Genomic DNA, 24296 nt, shown 5'->3' on the forward strand with positions numbered 1-24296 from the left:
ACTGTACACGCGGGCCTGGGCCCCTAAACCATACCCCTCTACTGTGTGTGCATGTCTAAATGTGATACAATTGCACCCCTCTACTGTGTACGTGTCTAAGTGTTTATTCACCGCACACCTCTACTGTGTGCGTGTGTCTAAGCACTGGGCGTGTGTGGGGGTCTAGGCATGCCTAAGTGTTCAAATCATTGCAGCCCTCTTCTAGTGTGTGTGTTGGACTACTGGTAATGCACCTCTCTACTGTGTGCCTGTATACCATGGCAGGTCAAACGCCAACTGCAGATTCACTTGTTCAACCCCCTGATGTGGAGCGATATTGCATATCCACGACAACATCTCAACCCAAGCTTATTTCCGAGATGAGGTCCAAGGCGCCAAAGTGCAAGGCCTCCAAGCACCATTCTAAGGTGGTTGCCAAATCCAAGCACTCTTCTACTTGCCTTGCTTCCAGACAGGCAGGGTATGTGTCTCTTCCAAGCTTGCTGGAAGCTTCCTCCACTTCAGCCACCTTGGTGACAGAGGGAGGCATCTGTTGCAGGTCAAAAGAGACTGACAGCCCTCTCCAGCTGTGTCATCACATGAGGACTTTGATGGTTTTCCAGTTCAGTCCTCCACTGCTCACCAGCTTCCTGTGTCTGTGCTACCAGTTCACAAGTCACTGCTCTTACCTTCTACTGTCAGTCACCCCATTCCTGAGGTTAGAGCTCAATCACCTGGCACTGCTGTAGGTACGTCACCACACCAACAGGCTCATTTAGTGGCTACAGAGCCACATCCTTTCCCAACCACAAAAGTACCTTTGCTTGGATTGCAGCTGACTTCTGAATTTCTTTCTCAATTGAAAAATGCGTTGCTGGGCTCCCTGTCACAAGTTCAACCGCCAGTGCAACTGCAGGGCCAGTCTCACGGGTTTCTAGTCAATTTCAAAAAGAGTCATCTGTATCCTACCCAGTGGCTTCAGCACCTGGGAGCTATTCTGGACACATCTCAAGCCATGGTCTTCCTATCACTGGAGCGAATCTCAGTGATCAAGGACATGGTGAGGCTCCTGATGTGCCACTCGGCGGCAGACAATATGTTACTGGTGAAAGTTCTGGGCATGCTTAAATCAACCATTCATATTGCCCCTTGGGCTCAACATCATACTCTTCCACTCCAATGGGCCTTATTGACATTTCATTCGGACATTGGCAATTCCATGCACCGGGAGATTCATCTTTCTCCCTCACTGCGGTCTTCCTTCCAGTGGTGGTCTTCAACTTGGAATCTCCGGAAGGGGGCTCCACCACAGGACTGTTCTTACAACAGATGCCAGTCTGATCGGCAGGTGGCCCCACTGCAACTCCCACTTAATGCAAGGCACCTGGTCCGCATCAGAAAGGTGTCACAGCATAAACTGGCTGGCACTAGGTGTCAATTTCTTCAGATGGAGGCCACTCTGATATTCAATTGGGCTGAGAGACACCTGCTGGCCTTGAGGGCAAAACACCTCAGCGTGGTCTTGAATGTCACTGCAGACCTGCTAAGCAGGCAGTAAGTGATTCTGGGGAAATGGAGGTTACATCCAACAGTGCTTTGCCTTCTCCAGCACTGTTTTGGCACTTTGACTGTGGATCTGTTTGCCTCGAGCCACAACACTCAGCTTCCCCGGTTCTTCTCAAGGTATCTAGCAGGGCTGTGGAGTTGAAGTTGTGGAATCCGAGTCAGAAGCAATTTGGGGTGGAGTCGGAGTCAGAAGCAATTTGGGGTGGAGTCAGAGTTGGTAGAAATGTACTGACTCCGACTTCAAAATAAAATTAATATTTTAATATTAATATTAATATTAATACATTAATATACATTTGCCATTTATGAAGGAGTTGGAATCGGACAGTAGAAAAATAGAGGAAAGGCAGAGTCTATAGATGCTCCTCAGCCTGCTTGGCCAGACGGCCTCCTATACACGTTTCTGCCGGTTCTCCTGTTAGGCAGAACACTGAGGAAACTGCGGCATGAATGGGCTTAATTTGTTCAACTGGCCACACTGCCCATGGTACTCATATCTTCTTGTCTTATCAGTAGCAGATTCTTGGAGGTTGCCAGTGAGGCCAGATCTTCTTTCGCAGGGACTGATCTGGTATCCAGATCCCAACTGGCTGACTCTGACAGCTTGGCATTTGAGTGGACACAGTTGATCCACACCAGCCCATTGCAGGTGGTTATTGATACCATTCTGGCCTCTAGACAGCTGTCAACTAATCGAATTTACCAGAGTATGTGGTCAGCATTTTCCAGCTGCTGTGTCTCCTGTGGTCTACAACCTTCTAAAGCCATGATCCAACAGGTCTTACAGTTCTTTCACAAAGGTTTGAAGATGGGACTGAAGCCCAACACCTTGCGTCGCCAAGCTTCTACTCTGTCTTCGATTTTTGTCTGTTAATTCATCGAGTATTCCCTCTGGTTAAATGGTTTTTCAAGGGAGCTGCTTCACTCGCTCTGGGAGTGTGTCATCATTTTCCATCCTGAAGTTTACAGAAGGTGCTGCAAGCACTGCAGTGCCCTCCATTTGAGCCCCTCAGGACCATGTCCTTCCAGGTTGCAGATTTCAAAGTCAGTTTTCTAGTGGCCATCACTTCGGCTAGATGGGTGACAAGAGTTGAGAGCACTGTCATCAGCCCGCCATCTATGCATTTTCCATAAGGTCTCAGTAGTTTTATATCCGAACCCTTCTTTCCAACCCAAAGGAAGCTCTGTGTTTCACTGTAACCAGGACATTGTACTCCCATCCTTTTGTCCTAATCATGTTCATCCGCTTCTCAAGAAAGCCTGGCATTCTTTAGACATCCGCAGAGCCCTCAAAGTCTACCTTTGCTTGTACCCAAGACGTACAGCTAACTGAATCCTTGTTTGTATCCTCTCACCCAAGAAACCTGGGGAAGAAAGTGGCATTATCCACCTTATCTTGTTGGTTGCGTGCCTGCATTGCCCTGGCCTATGAGTCCCTCAAGCTTCCGGTGCCTCGCAATATCACGGCGCACTCTACCAGATCTGCAGCTACCACGGCTGCATTCGCAACAAATGCACCTCTTGCAGATATTTGCAGGGCAGCAGTATGGTCTACTCCAGACTCATTCATCAGGCACTATAAAATAGACCGCTATGCCTCTGCTGACGCTTCTTTTGGGAGGCGTGTTCTGCAACAGATTGTTTCTCATGTTTAGGCAGTGGGTAGTCCCTCCCTGCTAGGGCTGCTTTGGTACATCCCATGTGATGGCATGCTACCTGGGGAAAACAGACAGTTGGTCTCACCTGAAAGGTGTTTTTCCCAGGTATCATGGCCCTCCCTTATGGAGGCTGCCTGGGTGTATTATACTGTATCATCTTATACATGTTTTTAGTGGTAAGCTTACTTCAATTTAAATAATGAGTCAAGACGTGCTAATGAGTAAAGACTTTGTGTATGTGTTCTGGTTGCTGCTGCTTCTTTGTTTGTGCAGTTGCCTCTTATTTGTTGTGCTGCCTGTTCTATTTATGACTGCTGTCCAGATGTCTCACTTTGGCCTTGTCTCGAATCAACTGGAGTGGGACCGGAAGGAGCAGCCTGGGTCTCATCTCCTGTGCATTCTTGCCTTCGGATGCTAGGAGGCACTATAACCCACGTGATGGCTTGATACCTGGGAAAACCACCTTCCAGGTGAGACCAATGGTCCATTTTAGCAATTACAAAAATAAATCAACGTAAGTAGCCAAACAATAGTAATAAACAACAAATTAATGAAAACATCTCAATAAATATACAATTAAGCAATCCCCACATACTTCATAATAATGTGTAACAACAAAACTACAAAGCCACAGCCCCAATAACAGCAAAAATGAATCTCCAAAATTAAATCTTGATCTTCACTGTATCCTATTAAGGGACATTTGGTTGAGTAGAAGTTGGATTAGATGACTTGCAGTGTTTGTCTTAACCAGTGATGTAAGTAGATACCCTTTTAGGCACTATTTTTGTAGCTTCACATTCATTTACCATGACCGCTATCTTGGATATGCCCCTCTTTTAAAAAGAGTGATGCAAAGTAGTCTCATATAATAATGAGCATGTATAAAGGCCTTTTCCTTATTGCTAAGTAACTGCAACCAGCTTTCCCACACATTTAAAATTTAGAAGTAAACTTCCATAAGACGATCTCTAGACACTTCTTTTTCAATTGTATATTTGCACTCAATACCTGACTCTACCTGCTTACTTTCACTACTGTTCTTACTATAATAAAATCAGAGAAGTTTTTCTAGCCCAACCACTCCATTCTCCTGGGTTGGCAATCATCTGGTATTTTATTTGAGCATTCAGCCTTTTTGTGTTATAATAAAATAATAATAATAAAATTTTATTTTTGAGTCGCCTATCTGGCCGAATTAACGGCCACTCTAGGCGACGTACAATAACAAGATAAAATACAATATAAAACCATAACAACAACGTTCAATAATTAAGCTACCCACTCTTACATGTAATCAGCAGCACTAAAAACTAACCCACCCCAGAAACCCCATAGGCCTGCCTGAACAGCCAGGTCTTCAAGGATCAGCGGAAAGCCGTCAAGGAGGGGGCATGGCGGAGATCTAAAGGAAGGGAGTTCCAGAGGGTGGGGGCCACAATCAAAAATGACCTCTCTCTGGTCCGCATCAGCCTAGCTGTTTTAACTGGTGGGACCGAGAGAAGGTCTTGTGTGGCTGATCTTGTCAGGCGGCATAATTGGTGATGCTGGAGGCGCTCCTTCAGATAAACTGGGCCGAAATCATATAGGGCTTTAAAGGTTAATACCAGCACTTTGAATTGGGCCCGGTAAACAACTGGTAACCAGTGAAGATCTATGGTTTGGTATCAGCTATTGTATTGAAGAAACCAGGAGTTTTGAACCAGGAGGATTTTTAGGTAATTGTATTGGCTCCACACCCGTATCCACTAGGCCCAGGGATAACCAATCTGCTGCTGTTCAGATGTTTTGGACTTCAACTCCCATCATCCTCAGCCAGCATGTGCTGTGGTCAAGGATGTTGGAAAATGTAGTCTAAGAACATCTGGAGAGCACCTTGTTGGCTGTTCCTGCAGAGATCTGGCCCCTAACCTTCCAAAATCTATTAGGCTCCACCCTAACTCACTAAGAACTTGTCAGCTCTACTCACAGACCAGGTATCTTTAAAATCACAAGTTGGTAACCTTATCACCACCCTACCCTACACACTAGATATCATTTGGATATCTTAAAGAACTCTCCAAAACAGTCCTAATTTTAACATTTAGTATTTCAAGTACATCTGGTCTAGATTTGCTCTTGCCCATGAGGTCTTTCAAAGTTTGTTTGAAGGACAAGCTGGAAAAAATTATTTGGTCTGGTTGGAATGCTTTCTTGGTTTCGTCTCCAAATTTAACTTTTGTGTGTTTTAAAAATAATCTGTGTGCGTGTTAAAAAAGCTGGAAGAGGAAGTACATTTTTGTCCCGCAAGAAAATATCCTGTACCAGTTTGTGGTGGTGCCAAAAATGGAATGTTAAGCCCAAAAAAGGAACTGATTTTGAGAGACTGTGTGCAGTTGGCATCCTGCTTTTTCATATGATGGTTGCTAAAATGAGTTGAGAATGATTAATCAAATACTTTTTAACATGGAATTTTAGGACTTGCAAAGGTACACCACACAGGGGCCCAGTTCACATGTCACATCAAACCAAAGTTTAAAACAAAGGGTGGTTTAATGTGAATGAGCATCATGCTGATTCCCACGGCACTGCTCCCCCACTGCCCCTGCTGCCACATCATGGACAAATTAAGTCAGAGTTGTGATGTCATCCAAACCTGGGCTTGTAGTTGGTTTCCATCAAACAAACCATGAGAAGTAACCAAAGTTTGCTCTTGGAGGAAACCAACCACAAGCCTGGACAACATGATAAGTCAAAACTCTAAGCTTGTTTTGTTTGTGACACGGCACAAACTGGAACAGGAGTACCAGAATTTGAGCAGTGTGCACCAGCATGCTGCTCATTCACATTAAACCATAGTTTGTTTTAATCTGTGGTTTCATGTGACATGTGAATCAGACCAAAATGTTTTCTCACTACAAATGACTGATTCCCCTCCCTCCTTTTGTAGCAAATAACAGATGACGGCCTCATTACAATATGTAGAGGGTGCCACAAGTTACAATCTCTGTGTGCCTCTGGCTGCTCCAACATCACCGACGCCATCTTAAATGCTTTAGGGCAAAACTGTCCAAGGCTTAGGTAAGTAGGTTTTGGCCTAGAGGGCTGTATGGGAGCATGCAGTGTTAAAATGTGAGGATGTGATGCATGCTGGGCAAAAATGGGTAACATGAGAGGAATCTGAAGGTCATGAAAGGTAGTCAGCATATTGTGTGGAAGGGGCTGGGCCATAGAAAAGAATAGTGATTCATTTGTTTATACTTAAAATTTATTCCATAGGTTCAAGGTAGTGAAAGCATAAAAATGTCATTGCACAGAATGAAACTTGATCGTATTAAAACAGGGTGGGCAAACTTTTTTCTGTTAAGGGCTGCATTCCCTCCAGGTAATCTGTCAGGGTCCGCATGCCGAATATAGGCAGGGCTGAAATCAGTGGGTGGAGCCAGAGCAAAAAAGGATGGGCACCCCATGTCTCCTCTCTTTTCCCCTTCCAGCCCAGCAAGCTGCTAGGAGAAGGACGGATCACTCTTGCAAGAGGTCTGAACTAATTGCTTGCAGAGAACTTTTGAAATTAGGCTAAAGAGCACAGGTGCCCACCTGTACATTAAAATATTATTAATACTCCCCACTTCTCTTCCCAAAACTAGGTCAAAGACAAAAAGTGTGAATCATTCTCAAATGAGCCAGAGAGAGAGAGAGAGAGCTTCTTCAAAGTCTTCAAAAGCTATGCTTGGAAACTTAGTGAGAATCTTAAAAACAGAAAGAAATGTGTAGCGTTAGGAGCTTGATGGGCTGTGGTTATCCCTTCCCTGTGTGTTTGAGAGGATTGCTGATATGCAATGTGAGTCCATGAGATAAAACGTCCTCTGTAATTTTGCAATAGATGGCCTTGGGATTGCTCCTCCACATGCACAGTGTTTGTGAGATTTCAGAAATGGGTTCTGAAAAGTGTAAGTGATTCATTTGCTGTATTTTATTTTTTGTGCAGAATATTGGAAGTGGCTCGGTGTTCTCAGCTTACTGACGTGGGCTTTACCACTCTGGCTCGGGTAAGCACCTGATTCTGTTTGCTGGGTACTTTCCCATGTGGTGGGGCCATACATCTGTCCTGCAGACAGTTTCTGATACAGGTAATTCTAGAGCTGCCTTCACCTCTAGGTGGGCTCTTGTTGGCTGTCTGGGACAGTACTTTGCGGGTGGGTGACAGTTTCTGCTGCAAGAATAGGTACAAAAGATGTACTCTTCCTTGCGGGCCATTATGCTGCTGGTCAGGAACTGCAGGTAGAGGCAGGAATGAAAGATAAGAAACATGTGCCCACCAGTCTCATACCCAGTTTTCCTTTGAGAGAGCCTAAGAGAGGGGAGCACAGAAACCAAATTCTGGATTGGGCAGCCGTGAAACTAGAGAGTAAAGTGGACTGCATCAGGTTCAACAAGGACCAGGAGAATGAATGGTGTCTGCAAGAACCTTTTCAATCTTGATTAATCTTGGTATGATAGCATCTCAAAAGCTTTGCTGAGGTTGAATGGATGGCAGAGCAATTTAATATTTTCTATTGGTTAAGGAGTTGGGCTTCAGTGCCCTTCTCCAAACTCATGACAACCGTTCCCTACATCTACCCCTTGCAACCCTCTTGTCCTTTAATCTCCATTATCCTCCCCAACTGAACTACATAGGAAACCAGTGGTTCTCCAGATGTTGTTGGAATCCGAGCAGCCACAACCAACATAGCCAGTGGTCAGGGGTGATGAGGGTTGTGGTCCAGCAACATCTGGAGGGCCACAGATTCCCCACCCCTGTTCTAAAGTTTTAATGCATAGATTCCTGTGACTTACCGGAATAATCCCATTGAAGTAAATGGGACTGCTCTGGAGGCGTCATACCTTGTGTTGAGAAATCTGGTTCACTGAAGCAGACTAAACTATATGGACAATATCATTTCCATAACTGCATAGTCTGTTCTTAACTGCAGAGTTGGGATTTCTTTGGAGCTAAATTGGGGGGAGGATAATACAGCGCACACTCAACTCTGCTTCTAAGCAAAATGAACTTCCTCCAGAGAGCCCAGCACAGAAGACTTGCACTTCATGCAATTGGATATTCTTGCAATTGTGACTCTGATCCTGGAAAGAATGTTTATTTTTAAAACACATTGGCCTCATTTCTCAAGCAGCTTACATTGGAGGGATCCCTTTGAAGGAAATGGGACTAGTCTTGAGGCATCTTACTTTCGTGATGAGTAAAGAGTAACTGACCAATACAAGCTTAAATACATGTTTTTTTTTAAAAAAAAGTTAATGCTTAATCTTGTGTGTGTTTTGCTTTGTTTTTAATTTTCTCCAGAATTGCCATGAGCTGGAAAAAATGGACCTGGAAGAGTGTGTTCAGGTATTTGTTAAGAGGGGTTTTTTTTAGAGCAGAATGTCTCATAGGCATTAGTGACATAGACCATGACATAATTTGTTAAGAGAAGCATTTGCTTAAGATTGCTTTTGTGCATTCCAGCAAGCACTTGAAGCAGGAAATGTTTCCGCTTTTTATGTAATATTAGAAAAGGGAGTCTATTCATCTCCCCTGCATAGCAACATTTTCACAAGAATACCTTGGTGAAGGTCTAGGAGGAACCCCTAGGAAGAATGTTCATGAACTTCCTGTTGCAATAATATTTTATTTATTTATTTATTAGATTTATATCCCGTCCTTTCTCCCAGTAGGAACCTAGGGTGGCATATTGTGATGTAGGGGAGAACACAGTCTGTTGGTAATCTGTTGGCTTGGCAAGAACTGCTATACCAGTATATATTACCATTATGGACAGTTGTTTTGAATCTACAATCTTGATTTAAGATGTATTTATTTAACATATTTTAACCTGCCTTTCAGAGCTCCTGCCCTCACAAGACATTTTACAACGGAATAGTTCAAAAACCATAATCATAAAACAGATAATTATTAAATAACATTTAAACATTAAAATAATATAAAAAGGTAGCAGCAGCTAAAAAAAATTCAAACGGAAAATAAATAGTTCAAGCATCATTATCATTAAATGACATTTAAACATGAAAATGATATTAAAAAATACCAGTACCTAAAAAGTTTTTTGAACGGTGTTTCAAACAGGGAAATAAACCATCTAAGTTCCATATGAATAAGAACAGTTTTCAACAATTCCCATATCTTTCTGAAGGGGAGCAATATCCAAGTGGCAGCAGTAGATCAAATGGCATGATATCATGAATAAATTACTTGGAATATGTTTTTCATTCACTCTGAGCCTAACCTACCTCGCAGGGTTGTTGCAAAGATAAAAAGGGGAGGGAGGACCCAAGAAGAAAAGAGAGGTACAAATATATCATGTAATATTCACAGACCATGCTGAGACTAGGGGAAGAACATGCACAAAACCAGCCCCCCTCCCCAATTCTTTAACAACAACAAAAAGCTTGTCAGCCCTGATAAATAACGCACTCACAAAAGTATTCTAAGCATGTGCGCTTAGCTGAATCAACTCTCAGCCTGCCCTTCTCCACAGGGTTATTGCAATTCTTGGGAGGACCCAGGAATAAAAGAGAGGTGTAAATATATCATGTTATATTTGTTGTGAGTAAAGCACCCACACATGTTACAGGTGACCTGAACCAGAGGGGGGGAGGCAATAGAAAGGCAATCTATTTTTCCCTCTGCCGAGTCTTCCTCTAAAGCATTTGTTGTTTGTGCAGGCTTTGCTGCTCCCCTTCCTTCCTTCCTTCTCTTCCTGTTTTTGTTCTCAATTAGTTAGTAATGGCTCCCTGAATGCAGGCCCAAAGGCTGCTTCAGCATGTATGACTTTACCTCTTTGTAGTAATAAACTTTAAGTTTGTTTGTTCTTTCAGCTACCAGTCTTAACAGATTAGTTATTTCTGCACTCCACTGTAGTGTGTGTGTATGAAACACACACACACAAAAACAAAACTCTGACAATATTCACAGAGCATGCAGTGAAGGAAAAAGCGTGTACAAAGCCAGACACCACCACCCTGATTCCTTTAACAGTAATATTCCAAAGTTCTGATATTTTAAAGCAAAATACCAACAAAGAAAAAGCCTGCCAGCCCACACAAATACTCTAAGCACGTGCAGCTTAACTGAACCAATTTGCAGCCTAACCTACCTCACAGGGTTGGAAAGGCTCCATATGCACACACTGAAGATGTAAAAATACATATAATAGTTTATTGTCAAAACCAGTTGGTCATTGCAGAACCTTTTTTTAAGTATTGTTTCCTGCCAATAACAGCGGTGACAGCTACATAAGCCCTGCCTAAATGCTTAAAAAATAGGATTGGAGGGAGGGGGATTAACAACGCAATCCTATGTGTCTGCTCCAAAGCCCCATTGACTTACAGCACAATCCTAATGTCTAGCCAGAAGCAAGTCCTGTTGAATTCAATGGAGTAATGAGACACTACAGATAAAAATACATGCAAAGCAGGCATCCTCCCCTTCATGTTTTGATTGCTACCTTGCACTCCTGGTTGTTTTTACAACAAACAAGCCTCTTTGCAAAGTGTTCAGTTTGCATTTGCTTTTTCTTTCTTTCTTTCTTTCTTTCTTTCTTTCTTTCTTTCTTTCTTTCTTTCTTTCTTTCTTTCTTTCTTTCTTTCTTTCTTTCTTTCTTTCTTTCTTTCTCTTTTTCTTTTTTTTTTTTTGCATTTATTGTGTAGTAGAATCTGCAGAAAATAACACTAGGGAATACCTGATAATCAAACGGAGATTTCAGAGAGTCAAATCACTAGCCAGAGAGGAGAAAACAACAGCTTTTTGATTTGCTGGTGCCCAATCATAAATCATAGCTCTGACTTCACTTAATAGCTAAAAACCTGAAGGAGTGGGGACTTGGAGCAGCAGGATAGCTCATTTCACAGAAATTGTGAGGGGGTGTGGCTCACATTTCAGTGTGTTTGTTTCTAGAGCAGGTAGAAAGTTGTTTTTTTAATAAAGGCTAAGAGTCTAGGCCCCCTGCTGGCCTTGGGCACTCTAGAAACCTACCCTTTCTGCCTGTTGCAGCCCTGCTGCCCAGTAATAATTTTTTAAGTATCATGGGACATTATTGTGCTCTGCTTCATTGGCTGCTTTGTGCAAGGAGAGGGGAACTTGGAATGCAATGACCTTATATCATGTGTCCCTTCCTTTACTACATGCTGCCTCAGGAGAGAGAGGAAGTAGTGCAGAGTGGCTGCTTTTGACAGTAGCTACATGGCTCCCATAACATCCAGGGGTTCTCTAAATTTTGTTTTCTCAGACTGCTTCAAAATTGCTGAGGTGCTTGGTGGATCACTTAATAAACTTGTTTGGTTCTGAAAACCAAAATGCATAAACAATTCATGTTTTAATAACCATTGTAACATGATGGATATGTTGTTACATTAAATATGAAGAAAAATAAAATAACATTTTTTCTTTAGTGCCAGCAGTTCAGTCAAAACCAGTGCAGTATCACAAAATTCCACAAAAGACTAGGGTCTTGTTTAGCTGATTTGATAACCCATTCCTGGTCAAAACAGAAATCTCTATCAGATCTCTATTAAAAAAATCAATTGTGCTGGGCCAGGTACAGATATTATCAACTCTTCTGCAACCTTTCCACAGGTCACCTGAATGGAGCCTGCAGACCACAATTCTGAACTTCTGAAATCTTTCTGTGCACCCAACAAGAGGAAGAAAGTCTAGATTAGGGATTCTCAAACTGTGCATTGAGCCTTCTCAAGACAGGCAAATCCATTAGGAACCATCTGTCTCTCCTTAGGAAGGTCTGCCTCGAGTTCTCACAGAAACAATTGTTTCTGTGTTGTTCCTGGAAAGAGCTACTGTAAAATAGAGAAGTGTTATCTTTTGAAACCATTTTTGGGCACAGTATTTTTTCAGCTTCAAGTATGTATCTTTTGGTCTCTTCCAGATAACAGACAGCACATTAATCCAGCTCTCCATACATTGTCCACGGCTTCAGGTTTTGGTGAGTCTTGGAGAGTTTTCTTCTACAACATTTGGATTTTAATCATATTGTTAACTGGATTTCTAAATAATTTGCAAAAGCAGAGACGAAAATCCTATATGTAGTTCAGCATAATGAAAAGCAAAAACCCCTAAATAATGTGCTCACTGTTTACAATTTTGTTATGTACGTGTTTGATTTTATTTTTGTAAGCCGTCCTGAGTGCCCTATTATAGGGTAGAAGGGCGGGATAGAAATATTGTAAAATAAATAAAATAAAATGTGCAAGCATCTCACAGTCTTGGCTGTGAGGTCGGTCACCTGTTTAAGCTATACAGATCTGGGGTGCAATCCATCTCGCATTTACACCTGGCTGAGGGGAGTTGGATGCAGCTGAGCCAGCTGAGTCCTGGCTCATCCAGGCTAAGCGTAAGTCCCTCAGCCCAATTTAGCTGGCCCAGCCTGGTTTAGCCAGCTCAGTTGAGACCTGCATAAATGAAACCAGGGTAAGTCCCCAAAAAAGGGGCGTTCCAGGGGCGGGTTAGGGAAGGAACCGAGGTGAGGGGACTTAGACCACAACCAACTCATGTTCAGAGTGCTCCTGCAGGTCCCAATCCAGGCAAAAGTTATGCCAGGAAAAAGGCTGGGCTAAGAAAATAAATGCGATAGAAGTGAATGGAGTGTCTTACTCCCTGGTAGGAGTATTTGGGAGAGCAAGCTTTTACTTTGGTCTCTGTTCTCAGCTCCCAGCTAAGTCGGCATTCAGCCAACTCAGAGACTCCTGAACAGCAATTGAATGCGGCGGAACTTTACGCCAGCTTCTCTTGCACCGGCATCACTTCCCCTGAGTTGGATTGCTCTCTTGGATAGGAAGAAAACCTGAGATTTATTTACACAGAGCAACCTGGTGAGCCTGTAGTAGAGCCAGAGTTTCAAACTTAGTTCTTTCAGCCCCACTGCAGAATTCAGAGACGTCAGAAGAACAGCTTGCTACACATCTTGGTGAAAGAGGAACATTTTTAAAAAGCTCGTAGTTGTGAGCGTGATTAAAACAGCAACAACAGCTATTCGTGCTTAAAGCAGTGAATCCTAAGTGTTCTAGCTTCTAGTCAGGTAGTGGCTGAATGGGATGTATGAATGAGACAGCTTTGTTAACAAGAGGGCCCAGTTTTAGAGCTGTTGTAGCATAGTGGCTAAGATATATGAGCCAGAATGATCCCTGATTTCAAATCCTGCCTCAGCTATGAACTTATTAGGTGATCCTAGGCAAGCCACAATCTTTTGACTTCTGTCTCTCTGTCTGCAATATAGATGTATAATATTGACTTCATGGGATTGTTGTAAGCATTACTGGGGAAATGTATGTGAGGTGCCTTGACCACTTATTAAATGCTGATTGTTACTGAAATATGAATAACACTGATTATATAGAAATGAAGGAAAAGATCAGTGGTAGATGAAAGAGTAATAAGTATATGGGAGGTTTAGAAAAAACTAGCTATTAACACATAGTACAAAATAAGTGAAATTGTAGTGACTTGGGGGTGGGAACATCAGGCCCAGAGGCCAGATGTGGCCCTCCAGACCTATCTGTTTGCCCTCGGAACTCTCCCTACACCATACCTTTCATTGGCTCTGCTTTGTACCCTGAGTGTTTTTGCCTGGCTGAATTGTGTCCTTGAAGTCTGATACTGCCTCTTGCTTGTATAGATGGTTGATAAAGAGAAAAATGTGTGTGTAGAAACTAGCTTACTGTACAAAGGTAAAATTTATATTTGTTGCTCCACCCACTTTTGCCTCTGGTCCTTCCTACCACTGGAATGTGGCCCTTAGGCTGAGAAATGTTCTCCATTTCTGCAGTAGCCATTGGAGAGAACTTATCGAAGAGGGGATTCAGAGATAAGAGGAAGCTGTTCCAAGTAGAGGGGTCGGCATGGCACATTAAAGCCAGTTTAAAGGCTAATCAAATGTGGATAGCATCCATGAATCTAGATGATGATCATCATCATCATCATTATTATCCCTTCCTTCCCCTCAGAAGGAGCCCAGGGTGGCATCAGTATCTGTGGCCAAATGTTTAGAATACTGTGATCCAACAGTTACCGACATTATTGAAGAATTTCTACAGAGTGTGACAGCTGAGGATAACTTAGACATATATCAACTTCTGCCCTGATAGACTGGGATAGATCCACCTTCTTGAAACACCTGCATAATAAAGCCTTTGTAAATACCATCTGATTCTTTCTCCTTTTTTTATGGTTCTGTTTTTCTTTTGTGGTGGCAGAGTTTATCACACTGTGAGCTGATCACCGATGATGGGATTCGCCATCTGGGCAATGGTGCCTGTGCCCATGATCGCCTGGAGGTGATCGAGTTGGACAACTGCCCTTTGATTACAGATGCCTCCTTGGAACACCTCAAGAGCTGCCACAGCCTGGAGAGGATAGAGTTATATGACTGTCAACAGATTACACGGGCTGGAATCAAAAGACTTAGGGTAAAGACAGATGTATTTATTATTTCAAATAGATACAGGCACACACTATTCTAGTCTCTGTACTTGTTTGACTCTTTTCCAAAGCTAATACTAGGCAAGCCCAGTTACTTTAAATCTACCCCCTACCAAGCTAAGGGTACGCTGCATAGTATATTGGAGTGTGAGGTTTGTTTGGGGAAGTACTTCACTCTCACCTTTGTAATGTCAATTTGGAAATTAGCTCCACAGTGCTCCTGGGGCCCAGTGACAACTGGGAACTCTCAACTAGGAAATCTCCCACTGTAGGAGAAAGCGAAGATTAAGTATCTGTCTCAGTCATAATACACAGCCTCTTTGTTGACCAGGTAGTACTTCCCAATCTGACAGTCTCACCTCTGCCCCATCTCTTTAGCCAACTCTCAGGGGCGTGCTTCTAATCTTCTCTTTCAGTCTGTGAGGTCCAACCTTCAGCTCTGACTCTGACATGTGCAGTGCCATCTATAAAATTTCACACCATGTCTGTGTTGCTTTAGAACAGATGTGATGAACCTTTGGTCCTCCAGATGTTACTGAACTACAGCTCACATCATCCTTGACCATTAGCCATGCTCGCTGGGGCTGATGGGAGTTGTAGTTAAGCAACATCTGGTGGGCCAAAGGTTCCCTACAGGGCCAGCACCAAGCATGCTGGGGCTCTTGGGCACCAGCCGAGCCCGGCACACGCATACCCTGAAGGGCCCCTTCTTAGGGTGGGTGGGTAACTGTAGCTTGGTTGATGGCACGCATGCATGCTACGTGTGTACATCCCTGCCATCAACCAAGATGGTAGCGGAGGCATCAGGCCCTTAGGGAAACCTCGGCCACCATCTTGGTTGATGGCAGACTTGCGCCCACAGTGCAACAGGCCCCGACATGCCTGGTGCCACCCTGGCGACCTGCATTTACTTTGAGAGGTAGGCGGAACATGTTGCAGGTGGCCGTCATGGGTCTGTGTGGCAGTGGGACTAAGAACTCCCGCGAGCCACAGCACAGATCACCTAGGGGCCCTCAGCCAGGGCCCTACCTGGCCACCCTCTGGCTCCGGCCCTGGTTCCCTACACCTGCTTCAGAAAGATGAGGTAAATGTCATTTTCACCACAGTTTCACCACTCTGGATACAGTGAAGCCCTTTGAGACCTCTGCGCAAGGGTGAACAGATTACAAGAGAAGGAAGGAAGACAGGGCTATGTGGGCCCAGAACATATTTTAGTTTCCATCACAGAAGGGACTTAGTGAAGCCAGATGTTTGCTAGAAACAGAATGACTGCCATTAGCGCAGTGTGGGACTAGAACTGCAAGTATTCCATGCTTAATGTGAAAGTCTGTATCAGGCCTAGAATTCCGTATCATATAGACTTCCCAAGAATCTTGGTTTCCGTTTGAAAGTTAGCCATTTTTATAACTTGATGGTTTTAAAAAGAGACATGAACATGTCAGCAATGCCTAGTGAAATCCCAGAACTTCATGGGGGGCTGAGAAGGTCAAACGTTGTAGCCTCAGCGCCTTGCATAACTCCTCACCCTTATCCATAAATATATTTGGACATTCTTAATTTGCATGAATTGTTTAGATTACAGAATTTGCCTTTTCCTTGGAGTAGAAACTAAATACTTATTTCTGATGTAATGGGACACACAATATGCATTCCTGTTGGAATGTAATAGGAAGAAGCAGATCAACACTTTGTCTCCTGATCTATTCAAAGATAAAATGGGATGCAGCATTCAGGGAGGAGCTCAATACCTACACTGGCAGCTGCTTGTGTCTCCCTAAGTGAAGCCTACAAATCATATACAAAAGAATTATGTTAGAAGCTTATACAAAATTAAGGGATCCCCTTCACTGGCCAGCACAACAGTGGTGAGATAAGAACAAAACTGACACATGTTCACATGCCAGTTGCACAAAAAAATGGGTGGGAGAATTATGAAGAACTCAATACCCAGGGCTGGCTCCAAAGGGCGGCCAGGTGGGGCCCTGGCACTGGGGCTACAGGGGCCCCTTCCGCGATTCGCAGCAGGATCGCTGTCGCGGATCGCATGGTGAGAGCTCCAACCCCCCCCACCATTTCCTTGCTTCTTCAAACTACCTTTCTCGAAGATGGTGGCTGAGTTTCCCTAAGGGGCTGAAGCCTCTGCTGCCATCTTGGATCATGACAGGGATGCTCACCTGCAGCACGCATGCATGCCATCAGCCAAGATGGCAGCAGAGGCTTCAGCCCCTTAGGGAAACTCAGCCACCATCTTGGTTAAGGGAGAAAGTTTGGTTGAAGAAGCAAGGGAATGGTGGGGGTTCCGGAACTCTTGGTGTGCGATTTGCAGCAGCGATCCTGCTGCGAATCATGGAAGGGGGGGAGCCCTGGGGCCTGGGGCAAGCTTGTGCCCAAGGGCCCCGGCATGTCTGGGGCCGACCCTGTCAATACCTTCCCTAAAATTTCTCCCTGTTCCTTAAAGACCTCTGCTTCGCAAATCCGGTGTCATTCTGTGTTCAACCCTTGCTCCCCCATCTTTTCAGTGCTTGCCTTGAAATATTTTCTAATTTTTCTAAATGGGAAAAATATGTGTTTGTCTTTTCAGACCCACTTACCCAATATTAAAGTCCACGCCTACTTCGCGCCTGTGACCCCACCACCATCTGTGGGGGGCAGCAGACAGCGCTTCTGCAGATGTTGCATCATCCTATGACGCGGGAGCCAATCTACCTTGCGCAAAAAAAACTGAATATTTAATTGTCCTTCTAGAGGTAACAGTGGACACCAGTATCTCCACAAAAAAGCGATGTTGGTGGTCTCTCACGAGGGCCTTTTGAAAAGAAAGCAAAGCACGGGGAGCTGGTCCCAGAACTCTGTTCCCATTTTTGCCCCATAAGCCACACACAAAAACTCATCACAGTGTATACACACACACCTCTCCTTATTCCAGCAAACCGAAGGACCTTGGAGTTGAGGAGCTGGATCAGTGGGATCCTTCTCTCTTTTTTTCTTGTAGGTGGGTTGGTATTATTATGAACCATTCCTGCTGGGCATGCTCAGAAGAAATCATGGGAAGGTGGGTGGGAGAGAAAGTGGGGAGGGAGGGGATCATCACGCACATCTGAAGAACTTGCTGGGGAGTGGGGAAGGAGAGTTGTTCTATAGACATTGGGAACAACAGAATGGACAAACCCTTCAATGCAAGTGTGGAAGCAGGGGTGATAATTAAGGAAAGGAACAAAAACACTGAATCTTACCGCCACTGTCCAGAAGGGAGAAAAATGTAAAACACAAAAGCCCATGATTACATTTTTTACTTTTTAAAAAATCATCATCCTTGTGTTAGGGAATGTTAAAACAGCAGCCATTGTGAAACGTTGATTCTTGCGCTTCTGTACTTCCTCGTTTTCTGTGCCAGCACATACACTGAGCATGCTCATGTTGAAGGTTCAGCGGTTTCTCTTCCGTGTTTCGTAGCGTTTGGCGCAGAGACTTCATAGATTGTTGTGATGATAAAGCTAGAAATCTGTAATGTCAGGTCTGATTTATTTTCTTACATTTTCTTTCCTCTCTCTTCCTCCAATATCTTCAGGTTTTTGGTGTTCTGTTTTTGTTTTTTAAAAAAAGATACCTAATTCTGAGATTGTATGAGATGATTGAACATAAAATATATGTCAAGTTACTTTTCTTTTAAAAAGGTATCTTTTACCACCAGGACAAGCTTTGAAAACACAGCTGTGAAATGGGATGACATTCTAAAAGCAAAAGCCTTTCTACAGAGATTTGTTCTATTTTTAACCTATAATGCAGTCCAAGCTCGCATCATTGTGTGTTCAAAGGTATCCCCATCAAAGAACCATGTGTACCATAAACTGGAAATGGCACGCAGCTATGCTACTCTATTTTTAACAGTATTTTTAAAGTATCATTAGAGACACCTCTGAAAATCCTGCTTTTCTTAGCCTGGAATCCATGGTACTGCCAGACTTGTATTTTTATTTTAACCTTCCAGTAAGCCACCTTGATATGGAAGTTGGCCAGATTCACACATTTCAACATTAAATGATAATAACTTTTTTTTTCTTAAAAAGCACTGGATCCATTTTGTGGTACCAGGTTGGGTAGCCATTTTTAGTTCTAGATGGGGTTTTAAAGGGTTATGGGCAGAGGTACAGCACCATTCCATTATTTTCTCCAGTTTGAACAATTCCAGCAGTTTTGTTGCCTTTCCCATCACAAGTTGCCCTTCCCATCGTAACAATGTCCAAACAGAGATTTATATAGCACCTGCCAATTCAGCTGTTGTAGTACTGAAAGCACAAGGGGAGCCCTTTGTAATGAGAAATCACAAGGTTTTCTTGCTGATGCGCAATTATCTGCTCATCTTGTGAGCACACCCACTCGTTAATGAGTGTTTTTCATTTGCCTCTTGCCATTCCACTTCTCTTCTGCTGCTTTGCTTTTAGCTGTGCAGGCTCCTGACTCCCCAAGGCATGGCTTATAAAACAGCTTCTTTCCCTCCAAATCAGTTGGATTCGAAAGCTCAATTCAGTGTCTAAGCCCTAAGGGTGAAAGATGGTGTCTTTAAAAAAACACCATGGTAACTGAAGCATTCATGAGGATCCTTAATGCAGCTTCTCAGGCTATGTAGGAAATGCAGAAAGGGGGCTTCATCACACCAAACAAGAAGATGGGGGGGACGGGTGCAGAAGTACAGCCAAGGCATGGCAAATTGGGCATACTCTGCTTCACTTTAGCCCTAATGGTTTTAAAACGGCAGGGTCCCTATTCAGAAGTGGAAGTAGAAGCCCAGCACAAATTGCACAAGTAGACTGTGCTGGTCTCAAATATTTAAGGGGACAGATGCCTGGCCCAGACAGGATCCCAGATGGCTGGAAGATGAGATTAGGAATTCACTAATATATTTTTTTTGTCCTGCCAAGCTCACAGACCTTAGACAACCATCCTTAATTGTAACTACTCAAATAATTGGGGAAGAGGCGGGAGAATAGCACTGTTTTATGGAAAATGTCCTATGAACTGTTCTTTTTCTCAAAGCAGTAATAACCATTTTGTTTGAGTCCAGAGGATTTGTGTTTTCCCAGTGCCCCATGTTATCTTTTTCTTCCTCCTGCCCACAAATCTCTACTGATGTTTCTTTTGAGTTTTGTGTTTTAAGAAACATTTTACTGACTCCAGTATAGAAATGTAGTTTATAGTTCTTCCTTTGCCATCTATGCTTCATGCATCCCATTTCTAAAACTTGCCAGCGTAATTCCATCTTTTGAATCCCAAACATCTTGGCAGTTGCTGACATTGTGGAAATGACTAACTGTTGCAATGTTACTGAACCTTCTAAAAAGTTCAGGAGCACGTGTGTGTTGCTGCCAGCTTGTCACTGATTAGCACAGCTCTGAGAATACTACTACTAGGAATGGAAGGAGGGAACTACAAATTGAGTGCAGTCCAAGTTTTATTCCAGTGCAAACCCTATTGAAATGAATGGAGATTGTATAGTAGCAGTGCTTACTGCATTGCATGTAGTGTATTTTCATTTGTCCGATTTTTAAATAGTGGTTCCTCTAAGGGCTCCCTTTACTCTCATGAACAACATGTTGTAGAATCCACTTCCTCATGGTGCTGTCCCACATCACTGAGGCATGTGTATGTGGGAATAATTTAGCCATATGGACAGGGCTGGGTGCACCGTTATTCCCACCAAATTAATCCACATGATCAGAATATTCAGTCTCTGCAGTAGAGTGGAATAGCATCACAGGGTAGCTGCATGCCGCTGTATATGTGTGAAATGGACCTAATTTGCCAGCAGTTGAATTCCAACACATAAGTTGAGACCAAAGTGATGGTGATCTATTCTTTTTCGGGGAAGAAGCAAAGCAGAAAAAATTCATGTCACTTGACTGAGCCCTTTTAAAGCGAAACATCAAATCCTCCTCCCTTGTCATTGTATTTATTATATAATATCAATAAACCACAATTTTTTAAGTTTGTCTTGTTAGAAGAATGGCTTTGCATAGGATGAGAGCTTCTGTGTTCTTCTGATGTTCAGTCCCAGGTACTTCCTTTCTTGTCACTTTTTTATTTTATTTTATTTGACAGTGAGGCAGTTCTAAATGTGCTACATGTGAAAAAGTAAAATACAACATGGGAAAGGGTAAATAAAGATCTTCTAAGAAGGCTCAGTGTGCCTATATTCCAACTACAAGTATATAATGATCCTTAGAATTGTAACTTCAGAGGCCTGAATTCAGGTCCCTACTATGGACTTCGGGTTGATTCCTGCTTTAATTTGTCTGCAGCACCATCAAGTGCAAACCCACATGCGTATGTCAAATTAGTTGCCAAAAAAGCTGTTAAGTGGCCCTATGATAGCTTAATACTGAAGGCTTGGAGCAAGTGTGCAATATAAAGTGATTCCCCACTACTACACATGCACAAAAACTGCAAGTAAGTAATACAGATTTAATTTTCTAAGCCTTTTGAGCTCAGCAAGTACAAAAGCACGATAACAGGAGGACCACCTCAGTGCTCTGTGAGCATCCCAGGAGCATCTGGCTGCTGCATTTAGAGACAGATTAATCAAATATTTTTATGATAGATTTTAATAATTTTGGAGGTAGTAATGTGTATTAACCCTTTCATTGATTTGTGTTATAAGTATATGGTGAGTTCTGGGAGTGCACCGTGTAATGCAAATATTCCATTTGGTAAGTGACTTTGTGATGAAAGAATTGTCAGTCCTCCACTACTTGATTACAGGTGATCAGTTGAGGGGTGGGGGTGGGGCTATATTTGATTCTGATGAAAACAGTGGATATCCAAACTACTGGGATCAATTGGAAGGCTGAGAACTGAGTGAGCATTTAATAACCTTGTGTCAATGTCTGTTCTAACCAGATGTGCCAAATGCATTATCTAAACAAAATACTGTGTTTTGCCCTGCTCCCTCAAATTCTAGCTACAAAGCTCACCCTGATTAATGAGTATATTAAAAGTGTTGCCATCAGAAGGCTATTGTGATCACTGTAATTTTATTCATTGCTTTCCTCACCCACTTATTCTATTGGAAATAATGAAAGTCCCAGGTGTCAAAACTTGTAGCATTGCCATTGGCTGGCTGTGTGTCTTGTCAATCTTCAGCCATATCCTGTTGCAAATTATAAAAAGCTTTGGTCATTAGCTGGTATTATCCATGTGAACAGCATGAAGGTAATGGGAATGTAGATATATTGGCAACCAAGTGATCTGAAGAAACTCAAGTTTTAGAGAAATTCTGGATCAACACGTTATAATGCAACTACCAGTCACAATTATGAAACCATTCCCACAGCAGATGGGTAGGTTAACCTTGCACCGTACTTAATTTTTTTTTTTATGAACTCCATGGTCGTCGTTGTTGTAGTTTTTAATCTGAATGTGGTAGACATGCCTGGCCCATGGTATTATGTACTTGGGATAGATGGTGGAAGAGGGGTTGTATGACATGGTTCCTTAACAGTGTTCTGCTTTAAGGAAGAAGGAGCATAGAAAGAGTTCTGGGCTATCCTTAATTTGAGTTCTGTTTGTTTGGGTTAGGTTTGGGATTAGAGTTCAGTAATAATTGTATAGACATATTAGGAGTGCTGCTGGCTTTCCATAGGCCGAATGTTTGGTAGTTAAATACCAGATTTTTAAAGAAATGAGACTCCTCCAAGAGTGGGGGGTACAGTCAATTCTATGAGGAAACCTGGGGCAAAATATTAATTTGAACATTTCATTAAACAACCCTATCATCAGGGCCGGTGCCAGTCATGACTGGGCCCTTAGGCCATGGGCACGCAGCTCCTGCCTGTTCCACCTAGTTCCTGTCTTCTGCTGCTGCGAGTGCTGTGCTACCATCAACCAAGATGGCGGCAGAGGCTTCTCTAAGGGACTGATGCCCTCACTGCCATTTTGGTTGATGGCATGCATGCATGCATGGTACGCTGTGTGTGCACACATGCCTGCCATCAATCAAGATCGCGGTAGGGCCATCAGTCCCTTAAAGAAGCCCCCACTGCCACTTGGTTGATGGCAGCACTGCACACGCAGTAGCAGAAAACAGAGAAGTAGGTGGAGCGAGTGAACAGATGGGCGGCCTAGAAGCTCCCTCCCTGCGATCCGCTGCAGGGACCCTGCCGTGGATCATAGAAGGGGAGCACTACTCACACCCTAACCAGGGGCCCTCAGCCAGGGCCCGACCTGGCCACCCTTTGGTGCCGGTCCTCCCTATCATTCTTGATGTGCTAAAGGACTGTTGGGTGGTTTTGTTTTGTTTTTGGATTGCTTTTACATGACTCCTGGTTTCTTACTCAAAAGTTTAAAAAACCCAACTTCAGATTTGTGCAGCACAATTCTTCTCACATTTTGTGTGAAGTTGAGGAACTTTAAAGGCCAGCAAATTTTATAGCATTTATTTTAATGAAAACTCCATTTCTTCATAAGCAAATCTGTTGGACATCCAAGTTGGAACCTTGCCATTCAGCCCCCTAGCTATATATTAATCAGAGAGATCTGTAAAATATTATTTTAATGATCCTATAAACTGTGCTTTCACCTCTCCTGGACACTTGAGAGTGGATATAATAACGCCAATTAACAAAAAGTAAAACTAAAAATGTGTGTGTGTATATGTAGCTCAATCTTTTTTTCTGTCCATATTACAATACTGTAAATTTGGTCAGTTTGTATTGTAGCAAACCTGTTGCAAAAAAAAAATGTTTCCAAATTTTTGGCATGTTGTGGCTGTGCAGGATACTGTGGTAAGAACATTGTTTTTATGATTCAATTTCAATCTTCAGGCAGAATTTTTGTCAGCCTTACATAGTTCCAGAATTAGGAGCTGGATTAGGTCTTGGGGGGTCATTTTCTGAATAAGCCACTTCTATGGCCTGGAAACGTTTTGCCAAAGCATTACATATTTGACAGCTATAATATCAGTAGTACACTCAATAGAAGTATTAAGTATTGTAAGGAATGTATCCACTTGCCGTGTACCATTATGATCAGATCTGTGGTATATGAGATGGTTTCCATAATCTCAAGGGCCTGTGATGTCACCTAAAAGATATACCCAAAGCCCAAGACAACTGGTATTCACTAAGACTGGAAACTGGAATACTTTTTAAAAGGCAGTGTGTTTAAACATTCAAAATGGTTTCACTGGAGCCATCTTGGTGCATTTTCATACTTTACACAAGCCAAATTATAGTGTATCTGGGACTGTCTGTCAATCACAACTCCTTGACAAATGTATCCTTACAATACTTGTGTGTCCCATTCTTTATCTGTTAATGTGGGCACTTAAAATATCTTGAGTGCACACTTTAAAATGCAGTGTATAAAGAGGCATTCAAACTGGAATATTGTAATGGTGTGAGTTGATGCCTTGGTGTGTTGGTGAGGCTGAGGCTATAATCCAGTTCAGTCATTCTTGTGCACTTAAGACATCTTATTAGGATGTATGGAAGAGACTGGAAGCTCTGTGAATCACAGAAAGTTCCAGATCACAACTTTGAATGTTCAAAGAGTCTTTTCTTTAAGAATTAGCACTTATAATGTATTTGTGCAAGCAGATATGTATCTGGCTTAAAAATAGCCACTGATTATTT

At 42.9% G+C, this 24296-nt stretch overlaps 1 protein-coding gene across 4 annotated transcripts in view; it reads left to right on the top strand.

Moving 5' to 3' along the window:
- FBXL20 (F-box and leucine rich repeat protein 20) overlaps positions 1-18328 on the top strand; it is a 145224-nt gene extending 126896 nt beyond the window's left edge. For all 4 annotated transcript variants that reach the window (XM_061588411.1, XM_061588410.1, XM_061588409.1 and 1 more), the window contains 6 exons: positions 6133-6263; positions 7171-7231; positions 8527-8571; positions 12122-12178; positions 14445-14657; positions 17252-18328. In XM_061588411.1, the coding sequence (XP_061444395.1) occupies positions 6133-6263; positions 7171-7231; positions 8527-8571; positions 12122-12178; positions 14445-14657; positions 17252-17359 (615 nt within the window). In that variant the 3' untranslated portion in view covers positions 17360-18328. The remainder of the gene's footprint in view (positions 1-6132; positions 6264-7170; positions 7232-8526; positions 8572-12121; positions 12179-14444; positions 14658-17251) is intronic.
- Positions 18329-24296: the final 5968 nt, after the last annotated feature.

The sequence above is a fragment of the Rhineura floridana genome, chromosome 11 (assembly GCF_030035675.1).
Source record: "Rhineura floridana isolate rRhiFlo1 chromosome 11, rRhiFlo1.hap2, whole genome shotgun sequence".
Taxonomy (NCBI): Eukaryota; Metazoa; Chordata; class Lepidosauria; order Squamata; family Rhineuridae; genus Rhineura; species Rhineura floridana.